The sequence below is a fragment of the Scyliorhinus canicula genome, chromosome 13 (assembly GCF_902713615.1).
Source record: "Scyliorhinus canicula chromosome 13, sScyCan1.1, whole genome shotgun sequence".
Classification (NCBI taxonomy): domain Eukaryota; kingdom Metazoa; phylum Chordata; class Chondrichthyes; order Carcharhiniformes; family Scyliorhinidae; genus Scyliorhinus; species Scyliorhinus canicula.
The window spans coordinates 10,443,104-10,463,181 of NC_052158.1; the positions used below are offsets into that span (position 1 = coordinate 10,443,104).

A 20,078-nucleotide genomic window follows, 5' to 3' on the forward strand; every position below is an offset into this window, starting at 1 on the left:
GTCTCCCTGTGCTGATTTTCTGGGATCTCGGTTAGTTTTGTTCCCTTTATCGCGGGACATTAATTATGTTTCACATTTCATTTGGTAGGAACAGTCGAGCAGTCTGCAGACCCACATCACATCCGAATTCAGTAAAATGCACCAGATTCTCACTGAGAAAGAGCAGCGTTTACTCAGAGATCTCAGGGAAGAAGAGGAGAGGATTCTAGAAACAATGGAGAAAAACCTTCGAGAGATTCAGGAGAATTTAAATTCTATTGAGGAGAAGATCTCAAAGTTGCAGAAACAGATGGAGCAAAAAGACGAGCTGATATTTCTGAAGGTGAGGGAATATATTGCGGGTCAGTTCGGTGAAACTTCACAGTCACAAAATAAGGATGATAATTGTGAAATAAATATAGAATTTATTAAACCACCTTTGTGACCATTTCTGGGGGTTTAAGCTGTTGTCAGTGAACTAAACACTCCCACACAATCTGCAGAATCTCAGGAATACCGGAACCTCCCGGAAATGAGTTGTCCCCATCTTGATACATGTTTGCAATTATTTCCTTGGTCCATTAGTGTACTTTTCTCCTGAAATTGACATTGTCATTCAGTTCCATTCCCATGTTGTAAGTGTGTGGGTGTGTCTAATACGGTGGGTGTGAGAGTCAGAGTCTGTGAGCGGGATTGATGTTGAGTTCCAGTATCTGACACAAAGATGATCTTCATAATATCATCAATTCTCCAGCACAGGGGGAAACAATTCGCTCCATCTTATCTGTACCGGGTCTGTGATAGAGATCTCCAATTAGTCCCACTGTCCCGGCTCTTTACCCAGATTGGGGGCAATTGTACCCTTCACAAATATATCTCCAAATCCCTTCTGAAAATTAGCATTCAACCTGGTATCTGCACCATGTCAGTCAGCTCATTCCAGTGAATCGCAATTCATTGGCTGAATAATTTTCTTATCTCTTATTCACAATTATTTTGAAGATTTGTGTATTTGTTCCCCCTATTTTGTCCGTTGCTGTATTCCTTTTAAATTCTGATTAGGATGACCTTTCTTCGTTCTTCCTTTCAAAATGGACAGCACGGTAGCACATGGGGATAGCACTGTGGCTTCACAGCGCCAGGATCCCAGGTTTGATTCCCTGCTAGGTCTCTGCCTGTGCGGAGTCTGCACGTTCTACCCGTGTCTGCGTGGGTTTCCTCCGGGTGCTCCGGTTTCCTCCCACAGTCCAAAGACGTGCTTGTTAGGAGGAGTGGCCATGATAAATTGCCCTTAGTGGCCAAAAAAAAGGTTAGGAGGGATTATTGGGTTACGGGGATAGAGTGGAAGTGAGGGCTTAAGTGGGTCGGTGCAGACTCAATGGGCCGAATGGCCTCCTTCTGCACTGTATGTTCTCAAATACATCACTTTATATTTCTGTGTTGAATAATTTATGTCCCTGTGTCTATTCATTCACCATCCTGTCTGACACCTCCTGAAATCTATTACCATCATCCTCACTATTTGTGATTTATTTATTTCAGGAGGGAGTTCATCGAAAGAGAAGGTGGGACATTATCTTTACGATTCTGTAAGAAAAACATCTCAATTATGTTGATCTGATTGTCAGTGGATTTCTTTCCTACTTCGAGTGCCAACATTAGATTTTAAAACGGTTATAAGTTAGATGACAATAACTCAGTTTGTGATAAATGTGCCAGTGTTTTCATTAGTAACAAGTTTTATCGATGTGATTAATGACTTGTCTCCAATATTATATTAAAAGTCAAGATTTGACATGTTTAAAAGCACAGCCCTGTCCCAGGACCTGCAGTGATGATTTACAATCTGCAGTCTGCCTGTGAGGTAGTGACCTTCCCCCTGACTCTGAGGGAGACACACGGCCTAGGTTTCCCAGGTGTGGGTCATTCAAACAGCTGCATTGCACCTGACAGACCCGAGAGAGCCTCACCTTAAAGGAGAACCGGCTTCTATTTTTATATTGGAATGCAACCTTGCTCTGTCCTGAGAACAGCCACTACAACAACAATTTGTAATTATATAGCGCCTTTAACATGTTAGGAAATTGCAATGTGCTGCACCTAAGGAGATATGAATACAGATGGCAGTGAGTGGTTGTAGACGGCACCTTACAGGACAAAAAAAGATAGTTGTTTGGCAGTAATGAACTTGAGTAATGCTGAAAAATAAACATTTTTTGTCTTGCAAGCATCCCGACATTTTGCAGGAATGCAAATCTAAATAAATTTATACTGGATGTAAGAGAGGGCTAATTAGTTGTGAGGTGCACTTTGATTGATAGAGGAATTACCATGGTGAATGCAGAAGTTGATGGTGACTGATAGTTAACTTCCAAGCATTGTTTCAAATTTAAAACAGACAGCTTAACACTGATTGGTCACGGCATTGCCCTGAAGAATGAACCAACAAATTAATGGCTGTCGCTTATTTTGTTTTTCTGAAACAGACACAATGCATGTCCATGTTCTTTCTGTCTCCAAAGAACTGGCGCTGTGTATTACAATGTGTAATGAAAGAGAAAATGTTGGAAAATCTCAGCAGGTCTGGCAGCATCTGTCGGGAGAGGAAAGAGCTAAAGTTTGGAGTCCGATGACTCTTTGTCAAAGCCGTTAGCCGACTCTGAAATCGGGAATGTCGATCGGGTGGAGAATAGCTTCCAACGCCAAAATCGCTGTAGATACCGGTTTGACGCCAAATTGGGATTTTCCGGCCCCCCAAACCTGACATAAATGCGGCGCTAGCCGCACGGCCTGAAAAGCACAGTAGGCATATCATTAGTGGGCCTGATGCTCGATTCTCCAGGGCCTCCGCGATTCAGCACCTCGGATGGGCCAATTTCCCAAAGGCATGTTTCTAATGAGCTTTTAAAAATCGTGAACCTAGCATGCTGACTGATGAGCCATAGAGAGGAGGTAGGAAGTGGCGAGGGGTGTCTACGGGCTTCCAGCCATGCTGGCTGTGGTGGGGGGTGGGGGGAGGCCCTACCAGGGCCAGGTGAGGGGAGGGGGGGCGAGGGGGGACGGTCTGAGGGGCCGGGGAGCCCTCCCACAGGACCGGCCGCCATTACGGTGGCCATCTTGCTGGCCACCCACACCGGCCCCTGGGTGTGCGAAGTGACACCGGCCATATGGATGGGCACCCCCCCCCCCCCCTCTGACCACCCCACCCAACCGGCAGCCACCCACTGGGGCACCAACCCAGGCCACACCGACGGCAGACCCCAGCGAGGGCAGTGGCAGCCAATGGTGCCCCGGGGTCACCGACGGGGCCAGAGTGAGGCGGTGGGTGGGGGGAACATGCATGGGTGGGGCCCGTGGTGCCAAACAGGAGCCACCATGTAGCCCATAGCACCTGGATGGGCATGGCTGTATGCACCATGCTAACATCTTTGCCTTACACCCCCTGCAGACAATAATGGCTTTTGGTCATCAACCTACGATGCTGGCCGCCTTGGCGATGGTCACTGCCCTGCATGAAGCCCTGTGGCAACGGGAACGGGGGAATCTCAAGGAGGAGGCAGAGGCTGCAGCAGAGGAGCGGGCTGCAGAGGGGAAGGTGGCAGCCGCTCAGGCTGGAAGGCCGGCCACCCAACAGGCTGAGGAGGAGGAGGTGCCAAGGAGGCGCCACATGAGTCCCCGCATGTACCGGTGCTGCATGTCCTTCGAAGATCTTCCAGACCGGGCATGCAGACAGAGACTGCGGATGAGCAGGGAGACTGTCAGACATATCTGTCAGATGATGGCACACATGGCACTGCAGGGGTATGGGGAAGGACACGCGCTCCCGGTGGCCGTCAAGGTGACAATTGCACTGACGGGGTCCTTGCAGTTGCCGAGTGGGGACCTGTCCGGCATCTCACAGGCATCGGCACACAGGTGCATCCGTGTCGTCACTGACGCCATGTATGCCCAGTGGTACATCGAGTACCCTGTGGACCACCCCACCAGGATGCCTGGGCAGTGGGCTTCGCTGCCATCACCAGGATGCCCATGGTCCAGGGGGTCATTGATGGGATGCATGTCGCCCTACGGCCAAGGCGGATAACAGGCCGTATTCACTAACAGGAAGGGGAAACACTCCATGAATATACAGCTGGTCTGTGATCATCAGATGTGTACTATGCACGTCTGCGCCCAATTCCCGGGCAGTGTACATGACACGTTCAAACTGGCACATTCGGTGATCCCAGACATGTTCGAGGGGCACCCCCTCCGGCTGCGGGGCTGGCTGCTGTGGTTACCCATTGTGGTCGTGGCTGATGACGCCTAAATGGAGGACACAGACCGATGCGGAGACCCGCCAAAATGATGCCTGTACGGTGAGCAGTGGTGTTGTCGAGAGGTGCTTTAGGGTCCTGAAGATGCGCTTCAGGTGCCTGGACTGCTCTGGAGAGGCCAACCAGTACGAGGTAAGGAGGGTCGCCGGCATCGTAATGGTCTGCTGCTCCCTCCACAACATCGCGCAGCAGAGTGACGATGTGCTGGAGGAGGATGAGGATGAAGGCCCGGCCTCGTCCGACGAGGAGGATGAGGGGGAGGAGGGGACAATGAGCGGGACATGGGGCCTGGCCAGGCACGGGAGGCCGCATAACGCTACCGCCAGGGTCAGTGCGCATGGGACGCTCTCATCGTGACACGTTTCACTGATGAGGGGGAGAGGGGGGGGGGTTTCCTGGCCAGTGTCATGGACACCATCATCCCAGGCCCACATTCCCTCACCTCTCACACCACCAAACGACCCGCATAAACACCCCATCCGTTGCACATACCTGCGGCGCTACAGGCCGGGGTCACTGGGTTGGCAATGACAACAGGTCTGGTTGATGGGATGGAGGATGATTACAACCCGCTCTGTGATGAGCTCCGTGCTCCACATCGTTTGACAATGTTAATCCTGTCTCATTACACAGAATAAGATCTAGGACCGCTTGTTCCCTTGTAGGTTCCTTTACATACTGTTCCAGGAAACTATCGTGGATACATTCTATAAACTCCTCCCCAAGGCTGCCTTGACCAACCTGGTTAAACCAATCGACTTGTAGATTAAAATCCCCCATGATAACTGCTGTACCATTTCTACATGCATCAGTTATTTCTTTATTCATTGCCCACAACACCATAATGTTACTATTTGGTGGCCTATAGACTACTCCTATCAGTGACTTTTCCGCCTTACTATTCCTGATTTCCACCCAAATGGATTCAATCTTATCCTCCATAGCACCAATGTCATCCCTCACTACTGCCCGGATGTCATTCTCAAATAACAGAGCTACACCACCTCTCTTACCATCCACTCTGTCCTTCCGAATACTTTGATACCCTTGGATATTTAACTCCCAGTCGTGACCATCCTTTAACCATGTTTCAGTAATGGCCACTAAATCGTAGTCATTCACGATGATTGGTGGCATCAACTCATTTACCTTATTCTGAATACGACGAGCATTTAGGTACAGTACCCTTTTGTTGGCTTTCATAGCTCTGTTTTGAATCTTAACACTGCTATCAGTAACCTCTCCAAAGTTATTTTTCCTTTGAACTTATCCCAATGTCTCTCTTTCAGGAGGAAAGTGGGGTGGGCAATCAGAGAGGTTTAGGGTTGAAATTCCAGTTTCGGGACTATGTAACTAAAGCTCAGCCACCAATAGTTGAGCAACTGGAATCAAAGTTGAGGAGTTCAGGATTCTCGGAGCGTTTTGGGATCACATGTTACATTATGGACGAATAAGCTGATGCTCAATGTTTGATGTTTACATGGTTTCTAATATTCAAGCGTTTTGATTAGAAAGCAGCAAGTGTGCAGACTGAATGTAAAACCTGTCATGTTATAAGTGGCATCTTCTTGAGTTGTCTACACAAAGGCATCTCCAACCCACAACACCACAACCCCACCAAGGGAAAAGATCCCAAATCCATACCAGCCAGACACGGATCCAGCCCAATGGTGTTGACGCAAGTTGGATCCACATCTGTCGTGCAGCAAACTGGCTCACCAAGGAGACCAAGTTGCCATGGCAACATGTACTTTACATGCACGTTATAGGCAGCAGCTTTCAATAGTGATGACTGAGGCTCCAATTTTTTTTGGTCACCTAGTAGGCCATGAACCTCTCCTAGTCTTGACAGGCGGGATACTGAACACACTTTCCTTGGTCAGCAAGTCTTCGAGTGGGAGTTTAATCTGGGTTTGTGGCTCAGAGGTAGAGACGCTACTCACTGCACCCGGAAACCTCCCCAATATGTAACATCTTAGTAACGACTGTGTTAACAGGTTACAGAATGTTTTATTCATCAGGATGTTTCTCTTCTGGGGCAGCACGGTGGCACAGTGGGTTAGCCCTGTTGCCTCATGGCGCCGAGGTCCCAGGTTCAATCCCAACCCTGGATCACTGTCCATGTGGAGTTATGATGTGGAGATGCCGGCGTTGGACTGGGGTGAGCACAGTAAGAAGTCTTACAACACCAGGTTAAAGTCCAACAGGTTTGTTTCAAACACGAGCTTTCGGAGCACGGCTCCTTCTTCACCTGAAGAAGGAGCCGTGCTCCGAAAGCTCGTGTTTGAAACAAACCTGTTGGACTTTAACCTGGTGTTGTAAGACTTCTTAATGTGGAGTTGCACATTCTCCCTGTGGGTTTCACCCCCACAACCCAAAGATGTGCAGGGTAGGTGGATTGGCCAAGCTAAATAGCCCCTTCATTGAAATTTTTTTTAAAAATTGGGATATTTCTCTTCTTTGGCATTGAACTTCCAACTTATCTTTTACTCAGTTATAAGAATAAGATTAACATTTCACTCTTTATCACATTCGGCACAAGCTTCCCAAAAGGGAACAAAACCCACAGCATCTGCGTTTAGCCGCATGTTTCCTGGCACTCGCAGTGTCGAGAAACACAAGGCTATTCAATGCTACTCGGCTTGAACAAGGGGCCTAAACGGGCAACGTGTGACCAAGACCTCACATAGCCCCGTTTTGTACAACAGGGAGCTGAGCTCACCAAAAATCCCCTTGTAGCGAGAGGCACCTGATATCCACCCAGCCTGAACGCAACATGGGAGGGTCCCCCACAATGGAAAACCCCAACCTAATCATGTACATGCAACAAATGCCAGCTTGGCACCTTGGCAGTGCCAACCTGGCACTGTGACAGTCCTCCTACCAGTTCCACCTGGGCACCTTGGTAGTGTCAGCCTGGCACCCAAATGGCACTGCCAGGCTGTCATTGCCAGCATGCCCAGGTCAGACCAGGAGTGCCAGGGCACCACTCCACCCAAGTGGCACATGCAGCTGGAGGCCTCCGATCCCCTTGGGGACCCCCATGAGTACCGGTCCGTATGGTCCCCGTTTGTGGTGACCAGGACCAAACAGCACTCGCCCGAGGTCCCTGAGGCAAAGGGATTGAATCCCAAAGCCTCGGGTATCTCGGGAATCTGCACATTAGAGTAAGGCTTTAATATACAAATTTGCCAAAATTCTCCTTGCAATGTCTCACGAGATTGTGTTGAATCTCACGAGCATTGCAAGCCAGGTGGATCCCTGGAGCGGGTCTCCCAGCTTTCATCGGCCACACTTCGCGAGATGCTTTTCCAGCACAGCGTGACCAGAAGGTTGTGCCCACTCTCTCTAATACAAAAAGAGCTGAAAGATGGGAATGTTGGGATAACTTGACCATTCATAGTATGTTCACAATATTTTAACAAAGTTGAATTTATAACATAAACTGTTTAATGTTTACAGGATCAGTGATGTGATTTACACACTCTCAGAAGGTGATGTCTCCCTGTCTGTCGGAAAATTTAACGGCCCCTTACAGTACACAGCTTGGAGAGAAATGATAAACTTCATTAATCCCGGTAAAATGATTATCCTAATTTTCCTTATGATATGTCTAGTTTTTAAAAAAAATATTTTTATTGAAAGCATTTTTCATATATACAAAAATACAAAAGCCAACCTTGGCAACAGGTAACCAACAACGCACCCATCCCGTGTCCCTCCCATCCTCCCATCCTCCAACCCGCCACCATCAAATCTGCCTCCTTACCACTTACCCCCCCCAACAAAACAAAATAACTCTTTCCCCCCGACAACTCAATTCGCTTTAAATAAGTCAATTGTCATGGGAGTGTCCCTTTAAGAAATGTTTTTGTGTTCTCACATGGCTTCAGTGATGTCATTGTGTGGGTGGGGCTGAGCTGTGGCTCTGAGTTTTTTAAACTTTTACTTTGAGTTTTGGACTGGTTTGAACTGCACAGGTTGAAAGAAGTGTTTTTTCTCTATCTTCATTTTAAAAGCTGTTCCAGGCTACTTGGTAATTTCAAAGAGATAATTGCTTTCTGGAAGGAATTCAAACCTGCTGTTTGAAAAGAGGAACAGAGTATCAATAACATGTCTTATACCAGTGAGAATGCCGTGTGCTGGGACACACCTTTGAAAAGGGGTTTCTGGTTTTACTTGGATTTTGTTATCGGATTGGAATAGTTAAGGGGGAATTCATGAAGGGTTATACGTAGATTACTGTAGTTGTGGGGGGTCTGTGTGTGTTTATACAAATGTTAACTAAATTCTGAGAATAAAGCTTTTTTTGATTAAAAGTGCCTCAGATGTCCATTGAATAACACCTGAAGGGTAAGCTCTTGTGCTCAACCCAGCCAAATAAATAAACAGTTATAGGTCAGGTGAACTCCATAATATACCTTGGAGTTTTCTAAACACTGGCCCATAACAAAATTGGATGCTCGTGGGATAAAAGTCTATCTTTTGTGATTGGGTTGGCTTAGTGAACTTAAAGACAGTGAGGGGTGAGCATATTTGTGTTTCCTTTTCAGGTGTTATATTCAAGTTTAAATAGGGAGTGTGTTGTGGACAATGGCTCTTTCAGAGGCTCAGGTGTTTTTGGGGGTGGAGAAGGTCACGCGCAGTACCTTACAAATGGAGACCAAAAAAGGCTTTTAAATTTGGCAACACCATTGCAGTTAACATTGCCTGACAAAATATGAAAAGAAGATGTAATTGCAGCGGTAGCTGAACATTTAAAATTGCCTGAGACACAGTCAGAATCATTGGAAATGGCAAGAATTCAATTACAGATCAGGCAGCTTGAACATGAAAAAAATGTAAAAAGCTTTAATGTGAAAAAGAATTAAAGCAGTTTGAAGGCGAAATGTGGGGAAAAGAAAGAATAGCCCTTGCAGAACAAAAAGCGAGAGAAAGGGAGGTACAGGTGAGGGAAAAAGAAAAGAAGAGAGAGAAAACAGAAAAAGAATGAATAGCTCTAGCAGAACAGAAAGCGAGAGAAAGGGAGATCAGGGAAAAAGAAAAAGAGAGAGAGGAAAAAGAAAAAGAGAGAGACTTTGAATTTCAGAAACTGGCCACGAAACATGAAAGTCAGTTTAAATTGGCAGAAATAAAGAGAAACTTACGGTCTGAAGATAGTGATGAGGATGGTGAGCAAGAGCGTCATAGTTGAAGGTTTGGGGGGGATCTATTTAAATTTTTCCAAGCTTTGATGAGAAGGATATAGAAGCCTTTTTATTTCATTTGAGAAGATGGCTGAACAAATGAAATGGCCACAGGACATGTGGGTATTACGGATTCAAACAAAGTTGGTAGGTAGAGCTAGTGAGGAGGAGCTAGTGAAGCGGTATCTCCTCATGAGGAGGTAAAAACATCCACCTTAGTAGTGCCTGAAGCTTACAGCCAAAGGTTTAGAAATTTAAGGAAAGAACCTGGTCAAACATACATAGAGTTTGACAGGATCAAGCAGAGTAATTTTGATCGGTGGATAAGGGCTTTGAAAATAGACCAAACGTATGAAGCTGATATGGGTTTCGACAGCTAGACCAGCATTTATTGCCCATCACTAATAATTCCCCTTCAGCAGGTGATGGTGAGCAGCCTTCTTGAACTGTTGCAGTCCCTGAGGTGTAGGTGCACCCACAGTGCTGTTAGGGAGGGAGGTCCAGGACTTTCATCCAGTGACAGTGAAGGAATGGCGATATATTTCCAAGTGTTATGGCCCAGGGTTTAGAGAGCCCCAAAGTGTATCATGGGGTTCACCTGACCCACAACTTTTATGAGATTGTAGTATGGGGAGCACACAGCCCACTCCACAGGTGTGGTACAGCAGAAATTTAAAAGTAATTTTTAAAGCAAAACAATGTTTATTCTATGAACTCAGCTAACCTTTTTAAAACAAACAGTGAACATCATAGCAACCATTAGTTCAAATATAACCCCCAAAGAATACAACATTCTAAGTAACCCATAAACTTTCCTTTTAACATCCATAAGCCAACAATCTTTTTACAGGACACACCAGGTTTAAATTCTCTGCTGAGAGCAGCTATCACTCCGAATTCACTAAATGATCTAGAGATAGTCTTTAGATGGCAGAGAGATCGAAATTACACCTTCTTTGGCTGGCTTCAGCTCCAACACTAAAACGAAACCAAAAAACAGACACACCCAAGCTTTTCCTCAAAATGAAACTAAAAAAAAGAGCCAGAGCTCAGCTCCACCCACACTCTGACATCACTGCAGCCACTTGAGAAGACAAGCATTTCTTAAAGTGACATTCCCATGACACAAGAGAGGATGGTGAGTGAGGCTTGTAGAGGAACTTCCAGTTGGTGACGTTCCCATGTGTCTGCTGACCTTGTCCTTGTACTAACAGAGGTAGCAGATTTGGAAGATGTCGTCAAAGGAGGCTTGGTGAGTTCTTGCAGTGCATCTTGTAGATGGTACACACGGCTGCTACTGTTCATCGGTGGTGAAGGGAGTGAATGTTTGTGGAAGGGGGAGCAATCAAATGGGCTGCTTTGTCCCGGATGGTGTTGAGCTTCTTCAGTGTTGTTGGAGATGCACTCATCCAGGCAAGTGGAGCCTTCCAACTTGTGCCTTGGGAATGGCTCCAGCTTCTGACCTGCTCTTGTAGTCACAGTATTTTTTTCATTAGACAGTTTCAATTGTTTCTGGACAATGGCAACCCCAAGGATGTTGTTATTGGGGGATTGTCGTGGAAATTATAATACAGACAAATTCCTTGTGGTTCGATTTAAGGAAATTTATTTGCACAAATATATTTGCGGGGAGAGAGTGTTCCAGCTGCATAGCCAGTGCACCACACTCTGACATTCGATTGAAGGAAGCATATCTTTATAGTCTGAAATAACAGCTTGAAGTAAACAGCCATGTTTATATTAAATAGACCTTGGAAAGTACGTAAGATGAAATACGTAGGACGTATGTTCTTGCCCTTGGTGAAAAACAACTCGAGTACACATTTTGTTATCTTTCGGAGGACAATGTGTTATCATAATACGGCCGAGACCAAAATATTAAGCAGCATTTTGTTTATGTTACCTGACCTACTTATTTTTGTTCAAAAGCAGTGTGAAACTATATAGCCAAGTATTTCCCAGCATGCTTCTAAGTTGGCAACTCATAAATTTCCCTTCCACAGAGATTCAGCAATGGGAATGCCATTTAATATGAAGGGGAGATGGTTTGATTGTCTCTTCTTGGAGATAGTTATTGCCCCGCACCTTTGTGTGGGACGAATGTTACCTGCCACTTGTGATCCCAAGACTTAATGTTGGTCCGGTCTTGCTGCATTTGAATTGGGACTACTTCAATATCTGAGGAGTTGTACATTGTACTAAAAATTGTGCAATATTCAGCAAACATCGCCGCTAATCTTATGATGGAAGGAAGGTCATTGATGAGGCAACTGAAGATGGCTGAGTCCAGGACATTACCTTGAGGAGCTCTTCCATGTCTGCCTGGGGCTGAGATAATTGGGTTCCAACAACCGTAACCATCTTCCTTTGTTCTCAACCTAAGTAAATGACAATTTACTTCAAATCTATCAGGGCTTCTTGATGCCACACTGGTCAAATAATACCTTGATATAAAGGGCAGATACTCCCACATCATTTCTTGTTTTCAGCTCTTTAACCCACTCTCCTTTCATTCCCTCCCTCCCCACCCCTTTCTCCCCCTCCCCTCTCTTTTTTCTCTCTTTCTCCTCAATAATGCAGCTCATTCTCTCCCCTTGTTATTCTCTGCAGTCGGTGCTCCTTCCCCTAACTATTTCTCCTTTTCTCACCCAGCACTCTCTTTACCCTCTTCCTCATCTTCTCCCCCTTGTGCCCTGTCCTAAACTCCCTCAACCCCTGACTAGTGCTCCTTCCCACTCAATCACATTATCGCTCTCCTCCCATATCTACTCCCATCTTTCCCACCTCTTTCCTTGCCCTCTCACACTCTCCTCCACACCGCCACTCTCCTGTGCCCTGCTTCCACTCTCTCCTCCCCATTCTGCTGTTCCTCTCCACTCCCCATGCTGCCCTTTCCACTCTCGTCCTGAATTCTCTCCCTCTTCTTCAAAATCTCACACTCTCCATCCACTCCCGTGCCCTCTCTCTCCCCTTCCCAAGATCTGTCACCTCATCCTTCTCTCACGCTCTCCCCATTCTAACCCGCCCTCTCCTCCCTCCATCGCACTCTCCCCATTTGACCTGCACTAGTCCCCCACCTCCTTTCCGCTCTTACCTCTACCTCCCATGCTCTCTTCCACCCTTGTGTTCCCTCTTCTCCCTTCTGCTCTGCCCTTTGCCCTGTACTCCCCCCCCCCCAAACTTCATGCTCCGTCTCACTCCACTACACACTCACACCCTCCTGTTCTCTCTCTCTTCCACCTCCTCTCTCTCCTCTCACCCCACACTCACTCTCTCCCTCTTCAACCTCACTTTTCCCATACCCTCTTACTTCTTCCACATTCTGCACACACTGTCCTCTCCATTTCTGCTCCATTTCTTCTGTGGCCCACCAAGCTTTCTACATCTGTTTGTCCTCATACTCTCTCAATATTCTCCTTCTCTGAGTATACTCTCACCTACCTGCATCCCCACACCCCAAACTCTGTCTCCTTTGACATCACTCTCCCCCCCCCCCCCTTCCACCCCCGCCACCCTCTGACTCTGGGTCATTCTCTCATCACCTCACCCTCCTCTCCCCTCATCCTCTCACTCTCTCACTCTTCCCCCCCCCTCTCCTGTCTCTCCCTTCCCACTCTTTCACATACTCTTTTTGCTCTTTCACTCCTTCTCCTCCCATTCTCAAACACTCTCAACCCTCCTTGACCATCTCTCATTCCCTGTTCCCTTCCCGTGCTCTCTCCCCACTCCGTCTAACCACCTATCCCTCACTATCTGCTGTCTCCTTCCGGCTCTATCACTCCACTTGCACTCACACTCATCTCTCAATCTCTGTAGCTATTCTCTTCCGTTGTTCAGACTCTTGATCTCTCCTGTGACCCACTCTCCCTCCCCTCCATTTCTCCTCTGACCCACTGTTGCTCTTGCACCACCTTCTCTCTTTACCTTTCAGACTCTTTCCTGCTCCATCTCTCGCTCTCATCCCTCTTCTTCCTCCCTCAATTCTCCCTTCCTCATGATCCTGCTCTCTCTCTCTCTCCCTCCTCCCTCACTGCCACCCTCTCCCATCAACCCGATTCGCAGCTCTCTCTAAATCACTGACTGTGTTATTTTAACTTTCCCCCAGCTCCAGCCTCTCTGACTTTGGATCTGAACACAGCGAATCCCCGGCTCATCCTGTCTGAGGACCGGACCAGTGTGAGACTCGGAGACAAACAGCAGCCGCTCCCTGACACCCCGGAGAGATTTGATTACTGGTACAGTGTCCTGGGATCAGAGGGATTCACATCAGGGAGACATTATTGGGAGGTGGAGGTGGGGAACAAGACTGGGTGGGAGATCGGAGTAGCCCGAGAGTCTATCAGGAGAAAGGGAAAAATCGATACGATTCCTGAGAGTGGATACTGGATTGTGTGGATTAGAACTGAAAGTTTATATGTTTCCACCTCCCGCTCTGATATCCTCCACATCTCAAGTGTGAATCCCCGGAAGATCGGGGTTTTCCTGGATTATAAGGGAGGACAGGTGTCATTTTACAATGCGGACAACATGTCCCATCTCCACACTTTCACCCACACTTTCACTGAGAGAATCTTTCCCTACTTGTGTCCGGGAGTGAATGACAGCGGGAAAAACTCTCCCCCGCTGACAATCTGTGGGATTGAAGGTCACTAGCAGACCCATCCCATAATTTCACCCATCCCATAACACCATCTCCCTGCCTCATTGGTGATGGCCTCAGAATATAGAAGCAATTCATTATTTTTTTGAAATGTAATTCAATCCTTATTCGACTCCTGGACCAGAAAACAAAAGTATTTCCTTTATTTTGGCTTTGCTTTCGATTCTGGATTCCTACACAATCTATTTCTGAATGAATTGACCCTGATTATAAATTTGCTACCAGTGTAATTTTTAAGAACTAATTTACGGGATGTGGGCCTCACTGGTTAGGCTAGCATTCATTGCCCGTACCTAACTGCCCACCAGAAGGTGGTGGTGAGCTGCCTTCTTGAAGGTGTATGTGCACCCTCTGTGCTGTTAGGGAGGGAATTCCAGGATGGTCCCCCAACGACATTGAAGGAACGGCAATATACTTCCAAGTCAGGGTGGGGAGTGACTGGGAGAGGAACCTCCAAGTGTTGGAGTTCCCACTATCTGCTGCTCTTGTCCTCCGAGATGCAAACGGTCATGGATTTGCAAGGTGCTTCTTGAGGAACCATGGTGAGTTCCTGCAGTGAATATTGTAGATGGTGCACATGGCTGCTGCTGTGAGTTGGAGGTGGAGGGACTGAATGTTTGTGGAAGGGGGAGCAACCAAGAAGGCTGCTTTGTCCTGGATGGTGTTGAGCTTCTTGAGTGTTGTTGGAGCTGCACTCATCCAGGCAGGTGGAGAGTATTCCATCCTGACTTGTGCCTTGTAGAAGGTGGACAGGCTTTGGGGAGTCAGGAGGTGAGTTACTCGCCACAGGATTCCTAGCCTTTGACCTACTATTGCAGCCACAGTATTTATATGGCGCGTCCAGTTCAGTTTCTGGTCAAAGGTAACCCCCAGGATGTTGATAAACTGAGCGGCAGACATTAGAAATGGTGCTAATGTTTACACCGGCATTGCAGCCATCACCACATTAGGGGTGGTGGGAAAGGCCCCTCTTTCAGATGGGATGCCTCGGACAACCATCCAATCATCAGTTGGCAATAGCTTTGACCGTAACATTGTTATTCAATTCCCCTTTGAAAGTTACTATTCAAACTACTTCCCCCACCCTTCAGATAGTGTTTTCCAAATAACCTGCTGTGTTAAACACCCTCCTCCACTGTTCTTTGGTTCCTTTGCCAAAGTGTTCTGCACCACCCCTGTCCCCCTGCTGCAGACATTGTGTCTCAGCAACAATTCAGGCCAGACTGATCTGTGTGTCTCAGTAACCCCACCAAGCAGTGCTCGACAATTCTGACAACACCTTTATTTTTCATTCAATTTTTGGTGATTTGGGCTTCGCTGGCTCGGCCAGCATTTGTTACTCATCCCTAATTACCCTTGAGAAGGTGGTGGTGAGCTGCCTTCTTGAACCCGCTGCAGTCCCTGAGGTGTAGGTACACCCACTGTGCTGCTAGGGAGGGAGTTCCAGGATTTTGACCCAGTGACAGTGAAGGAACGGTTCCCCGAACAGGCGCCGGAATGAGGCGACTAGGGGCTTTTCACAGTAACTTCATTGAAGCCGACTTGTGACAATAAGCGATTATTATTATTATTATTAAGTCAGGATGGTGAGAGACCTGGAGGGGAACCTCCAGGTGGTGGTGTCTGCATGCATCTGTTCTGCTAGTCCTTCTAGCTGGTTCTGATTGTGGGTTTGGAAGATGCAGTGCATCTTGTAAATGGTACACACGGCTTCTACTGGGCATTAATGGTGGAGGAAGTGAATATTTGTGGAAGGTGTGTCTGTTGATACACAGACAATTCAGAGAGGTGAACAATACGGCAGCATGGTAGCACAGTGGTTAGCACAGTTGGCTCACAGCATCAGGGTCCAATGTTTGATTCCCAGCTTGGGTCACTGTCTGTGTGGAGTCTGCACGTTCTCCCCATGTCTTCGTGGGTTTCCTCCTGGTGCTCCGGTTTCCTCCCACAAGTCCCAAAAGATGTGCAGGTTAGGTGGATTAGCCATGCTAAATTGCTCCTTAGTGTCCAAAAAAAAGGTTCGGTGAGGTTACTGGGTTGCGGGGATAGGGTGGAGGCGTGGGCTTAAGTGCGATGCTCTTTCCAAGAGCCGCTGCAGATTCAATGGGCTGAATGGCCTCCTTCTGAACTGTAAATTCTATGATTTTATGAATATGTTTTTTTCTGTAGTGTTTCTGGGATTCTTCCAAGATATTCACTGTGGTTGCTTATTGGGATAAATGCTTAATTAGAAAACTTACCTGTTAAACTAATCCGAAGATTGTCTGTACATATCGATGTTTTTTAACCTGAAAGTTCGTTATCTGGTTCCAGTAAAGCACTTTGGAACATTTTGCTACTTTAACTGTGCTATACAAATATTAGTTGCTGTTTTCCCCATTGTATTATTTTTGTTGTATTAACCTAATGGACTGTTATGCTGTAAATCAATGCAATTGTTCTGAGTTGTGGATATTGTTCTGAAAAGAGTGCAGACTCCGTCTTCCATCAGCGAAGAAAACTTTAAGAGATTCTTGGAGACTGAGCCGGAGGTTTAGGCCAGAGGTTCGGCTATATGTTAACATGAATTTTACTCAAAGCATAAATGGTGTCAAATCAATGTAAACGAATTATCAGCTACTGTTTCAAATCTCACTGATACTGAATAAAGTTTCATAATAGTCACCAATTTTGTTGAATCATACTTCTTGTTTAAAAAAGCTTTATCAGCAACACTTTAAAATGGAAACAGCGGGAGCAATTCAGCGGACTCAAGTTAAAGTTCGCTGAATGGGGTGGTTAGCAGGGAGTTTCTCGGCATTGAGGCCATTCTTTAAGTCATTTCCTGCGCTGTGCAGTGCAGGAAGGCTACCCGCGGATCGAGGCACCATTTGGAAAGGCAGCCCCAATATTTTGATTGCCCGCACCGCCTCCCCCTGCCAACACCCCCCTCCCTCACGCCCCCACTGGGGCTTCACTACACCGTCATTTCACCCAACTTACCTTTTCAAGGGTCCTTGAGCCCCCCCTCACCCCACACCTTATACGCAAGGCCAGACCCGTGGTAGGGCAACCTGGCACCTGGACACCATGGCACTGCCAGCCTGACACTTTGGCAGTGCCTCTGCTAGTGCCACCTGGGCACCATGACACTGACAGGTTCGTACCACCAGACTGGCAATGCCAAATGGCAGGCTGGCAGTGCCAAGGAGCCCGGGTGTCAGCAGGAATGCCAACGTGCCACCCTGATATTTTGCCTGCCACCCAAGAGCCTCAACTCACCAGCAAACCCCCGACGAGCCATCACAACTTTGTGAACCAGTACCAAATGGAACCCGGTTGAGGTCTTGCTAGCGAAGCAGGCCCCTGATGATTTGGGCAAGCCCATATTTAAATGAGCCTAATGGATTGTCCAGCGAGAAACAGATTTTGATGTCAAATGAGATTCCGTTGAATCTTGCAAGACGTTTTGAGTGTCACGATTCCCGATCCTGGCCTCGCTGGAGATTCTCCGGCCATGACCCAACACCAAGTCATAGAATCCCTACAGTGCAGATGAAGGCCATTTGGCCCATTGAGTCTGCACAGACGCTGGTACTAAGGGGAAATTTACCATGGCCAATTCACTCAACCTGTACATCTTTGGACTGCGGTGGTGTTGCTCTTTAGAGTCGCCAATATGATACTGAGGCTCTTTTTATGATATGATTTTATGTCCCAACAGCGTTGCCAATACTGTGGGTATTTATATTCCTCTTACTGAACCACAAAGCTTTCCCGTATATCGGTCAAATGACGACACAACCAGTTAGTCAGTTCAAGTTCAAAGATAGTTTATTTACATACAAGGGTTACTTCGACATGCAAACACAACACAATATACCACAAGATAAACTACACCTAACATCTACACTAACATATACTTAACTTCAGGGCTACCAGCTCTGTTCAGATGGATAAGGCTTTTATCCTAATCTCGCATGGCTGGTTACAAGAAGTGGCTCTGTCTCTGCTGGGCTCATCCATCAGGTAGCAATTGTTGGTCTTGAACTTGGCTGTCTGGGCTGCGATTGGGTTTCTCTTCTGCTTCCGCCATGGCGGAGGCCGTGGCAGCCGCGGAAGGAAATCGTGCACCCAGGGCATTGGCCCGGAGTCTGAGCTGGGGGACCCCGATCGCGGGCCTGGCCACCGTGGGGGCACCCCCCGGGGTCTGATCACCCCCCGTCCCCCCCCAGGACCCCGGGGCCCACTCGCGCCGCTAATCCTGCCGTTGCAGAGGTGGTTCAAACCTCGGCGGCGGGAGAGGCCTCCCAGCGGCGGGACTTCGGCCCATCCGGGCTGGAGAATCACCGCAGGGGCCTCGCCGATCGGAGTGGCGAGATTCCGCCACCGCCACTTCCCGGGTGGGGGAGAATCTCTGCCACGGCGGGGGCGGGATTTTCGGCGGCCCCAGGCGATTCTCCGACCCTGCTGGGGTTCAGAGAATTTCGCCCATAGTATCTGTTATTATCTTCGGTTAATATCTTGTTTTATTTGTCTTTCTCTTCTTACTCCAATTACCCATTATGATCGTCACCATGTGTGACTCCCTCATTTTTTTTTCAAATAACATTTTGAGAAACAAGAAATGCCAATTTTTAAGTGCAGAGATTCTCGCAGCTTGTGGTCGATGTCAGGAGTGGGAGGACAATTTATCTGTCCAGTCTTTCCTCACTTGAGGCTCATATCTTAGCGGGGGGGGGGGGGGGGGGGGGGGGGGGGGAGAGGAGGGGGTGGCGCCGATCAGTCTGGGGCTGGATCAGTTCCTTGAGTGCAATCCTATTGTTCTGGGGAAACGGGCCATTAGAATGCCAATGTGTGGCATGATCTGGCAGATATGTTGCACTGCCTCCCTGCTCAGCCGGAGTCACAGATGGCATGCGCGGTCCAGCAGGTCCTCGAATGACAGGCGGTGCCGGTATACATTTAAAAAAAAAAATTTAGATATCCAATTCATTTTTCCAATTAAGGGGCAGTTTAGCGTGGCCAATCTACCTAGCCTGCACATCTTTGGGTTGTGGGGGTGAAACCCACGCAAACACGGGGAGAATGTGCAAACTCCACACGGACAGTGACCCAGATCGAACCTGGGACCTCGGCGCCGTGAGGCTGCTGGGCTAACCCACTGCGCCACTGTGCTGCCCTTTTGCCGGTATACATGAGGCCTCATGTGGTGCCTCCTTGGCACCTCCTCCTCGGCCTGTTGGATGACCAGCTCTCTATCCTGGGCAGCTGCCTCCTGGTCCTCTGGGGCACGCTCTGCTGCTGCAGCTACCTCCTTCTCCTCGAGAACTCGTACAGCCACAGGGCATCCTCCAGGGCTGCGGCGACCCGCAGGAAGGTCACCAGTGCTGTTGAATTCCAATATTCATTGTCTGCAGAGGGTGAAAGGGTGACACGTTAGCATGATGTGTACCCCTTTGTCTATCCAGGTCTACCGGGCTACATGGTGCCTCTGGTTGGCACTCCGGGGTACATCCCCACTTGTCCCCCCCCGCATCTCCATACATGCCCGGCACCGTGGGGGCCTCTAGCGCTGGCACCCATCCCAGCTGGTGCTGTCCTTGCCAGGGATAAGCTCTGCACCCCCGCCTGGCACCCCCATAGTGACTACGCTGGGTGGCCGTTGTCCTTGGATAGGCCGCTTGATACCCCACCGGCGGCTGGTGGCCAAGTGAGGGTGGGTATGGCGGAGGGTGGGGACACTCATACCATACCTAGTACAGGTATTAGTGTCACAGGTATGCTTACGTTAACACTGCAATGAAGTTACTGTGAAAAGCCCCTCATAGCCACACTCCAGCACCTGTTCGGATACACAGAGGGAGAATTCAGAGTGCCCAATTCACCAAAAGCTAAATTTCCAGCAGAGGGCACTCCAAGGTTTGACAACTGATAGTGTTCCAGAATCTGCATTTC

General features: G+C 48.0%; 1 protein-coding gene across 1 annotated transcript in view; it reads left to right on the top strand.

Moving 5' to 3' along the window:
• Window positions 1-14,799, top strand: part of LOC119976468 (zinc-binding protein A33-like) — a 99,174-nt gene extending 84,375 nt beyond the window's left edge. The window contains exons 5-8 of the mRNA XM_038817006.1: window positions 89-322; window positions 1,522-1,568; window positions 7,758-7,873; window positions 13,587-14,799. Of these exons, the coding sequence (XP_038672934.1) occupies window positions 89-322; window positions 1,522-1,568; window positions 7,758-7,873; window positions 13,587-14,134 (945 nt within the window). The 3' untranslated portion in view covers window positions 14,135-14,799. The remainder of the gene's footprint in view (window positions 1-88; window positions 323-1,521; window positions 1,569-7,757; window positions 7,874-13,586) is intronic.
• The last annotated feature ends 5,279 nt before the right edge of the window (window positions 14,800-20,078 follow it).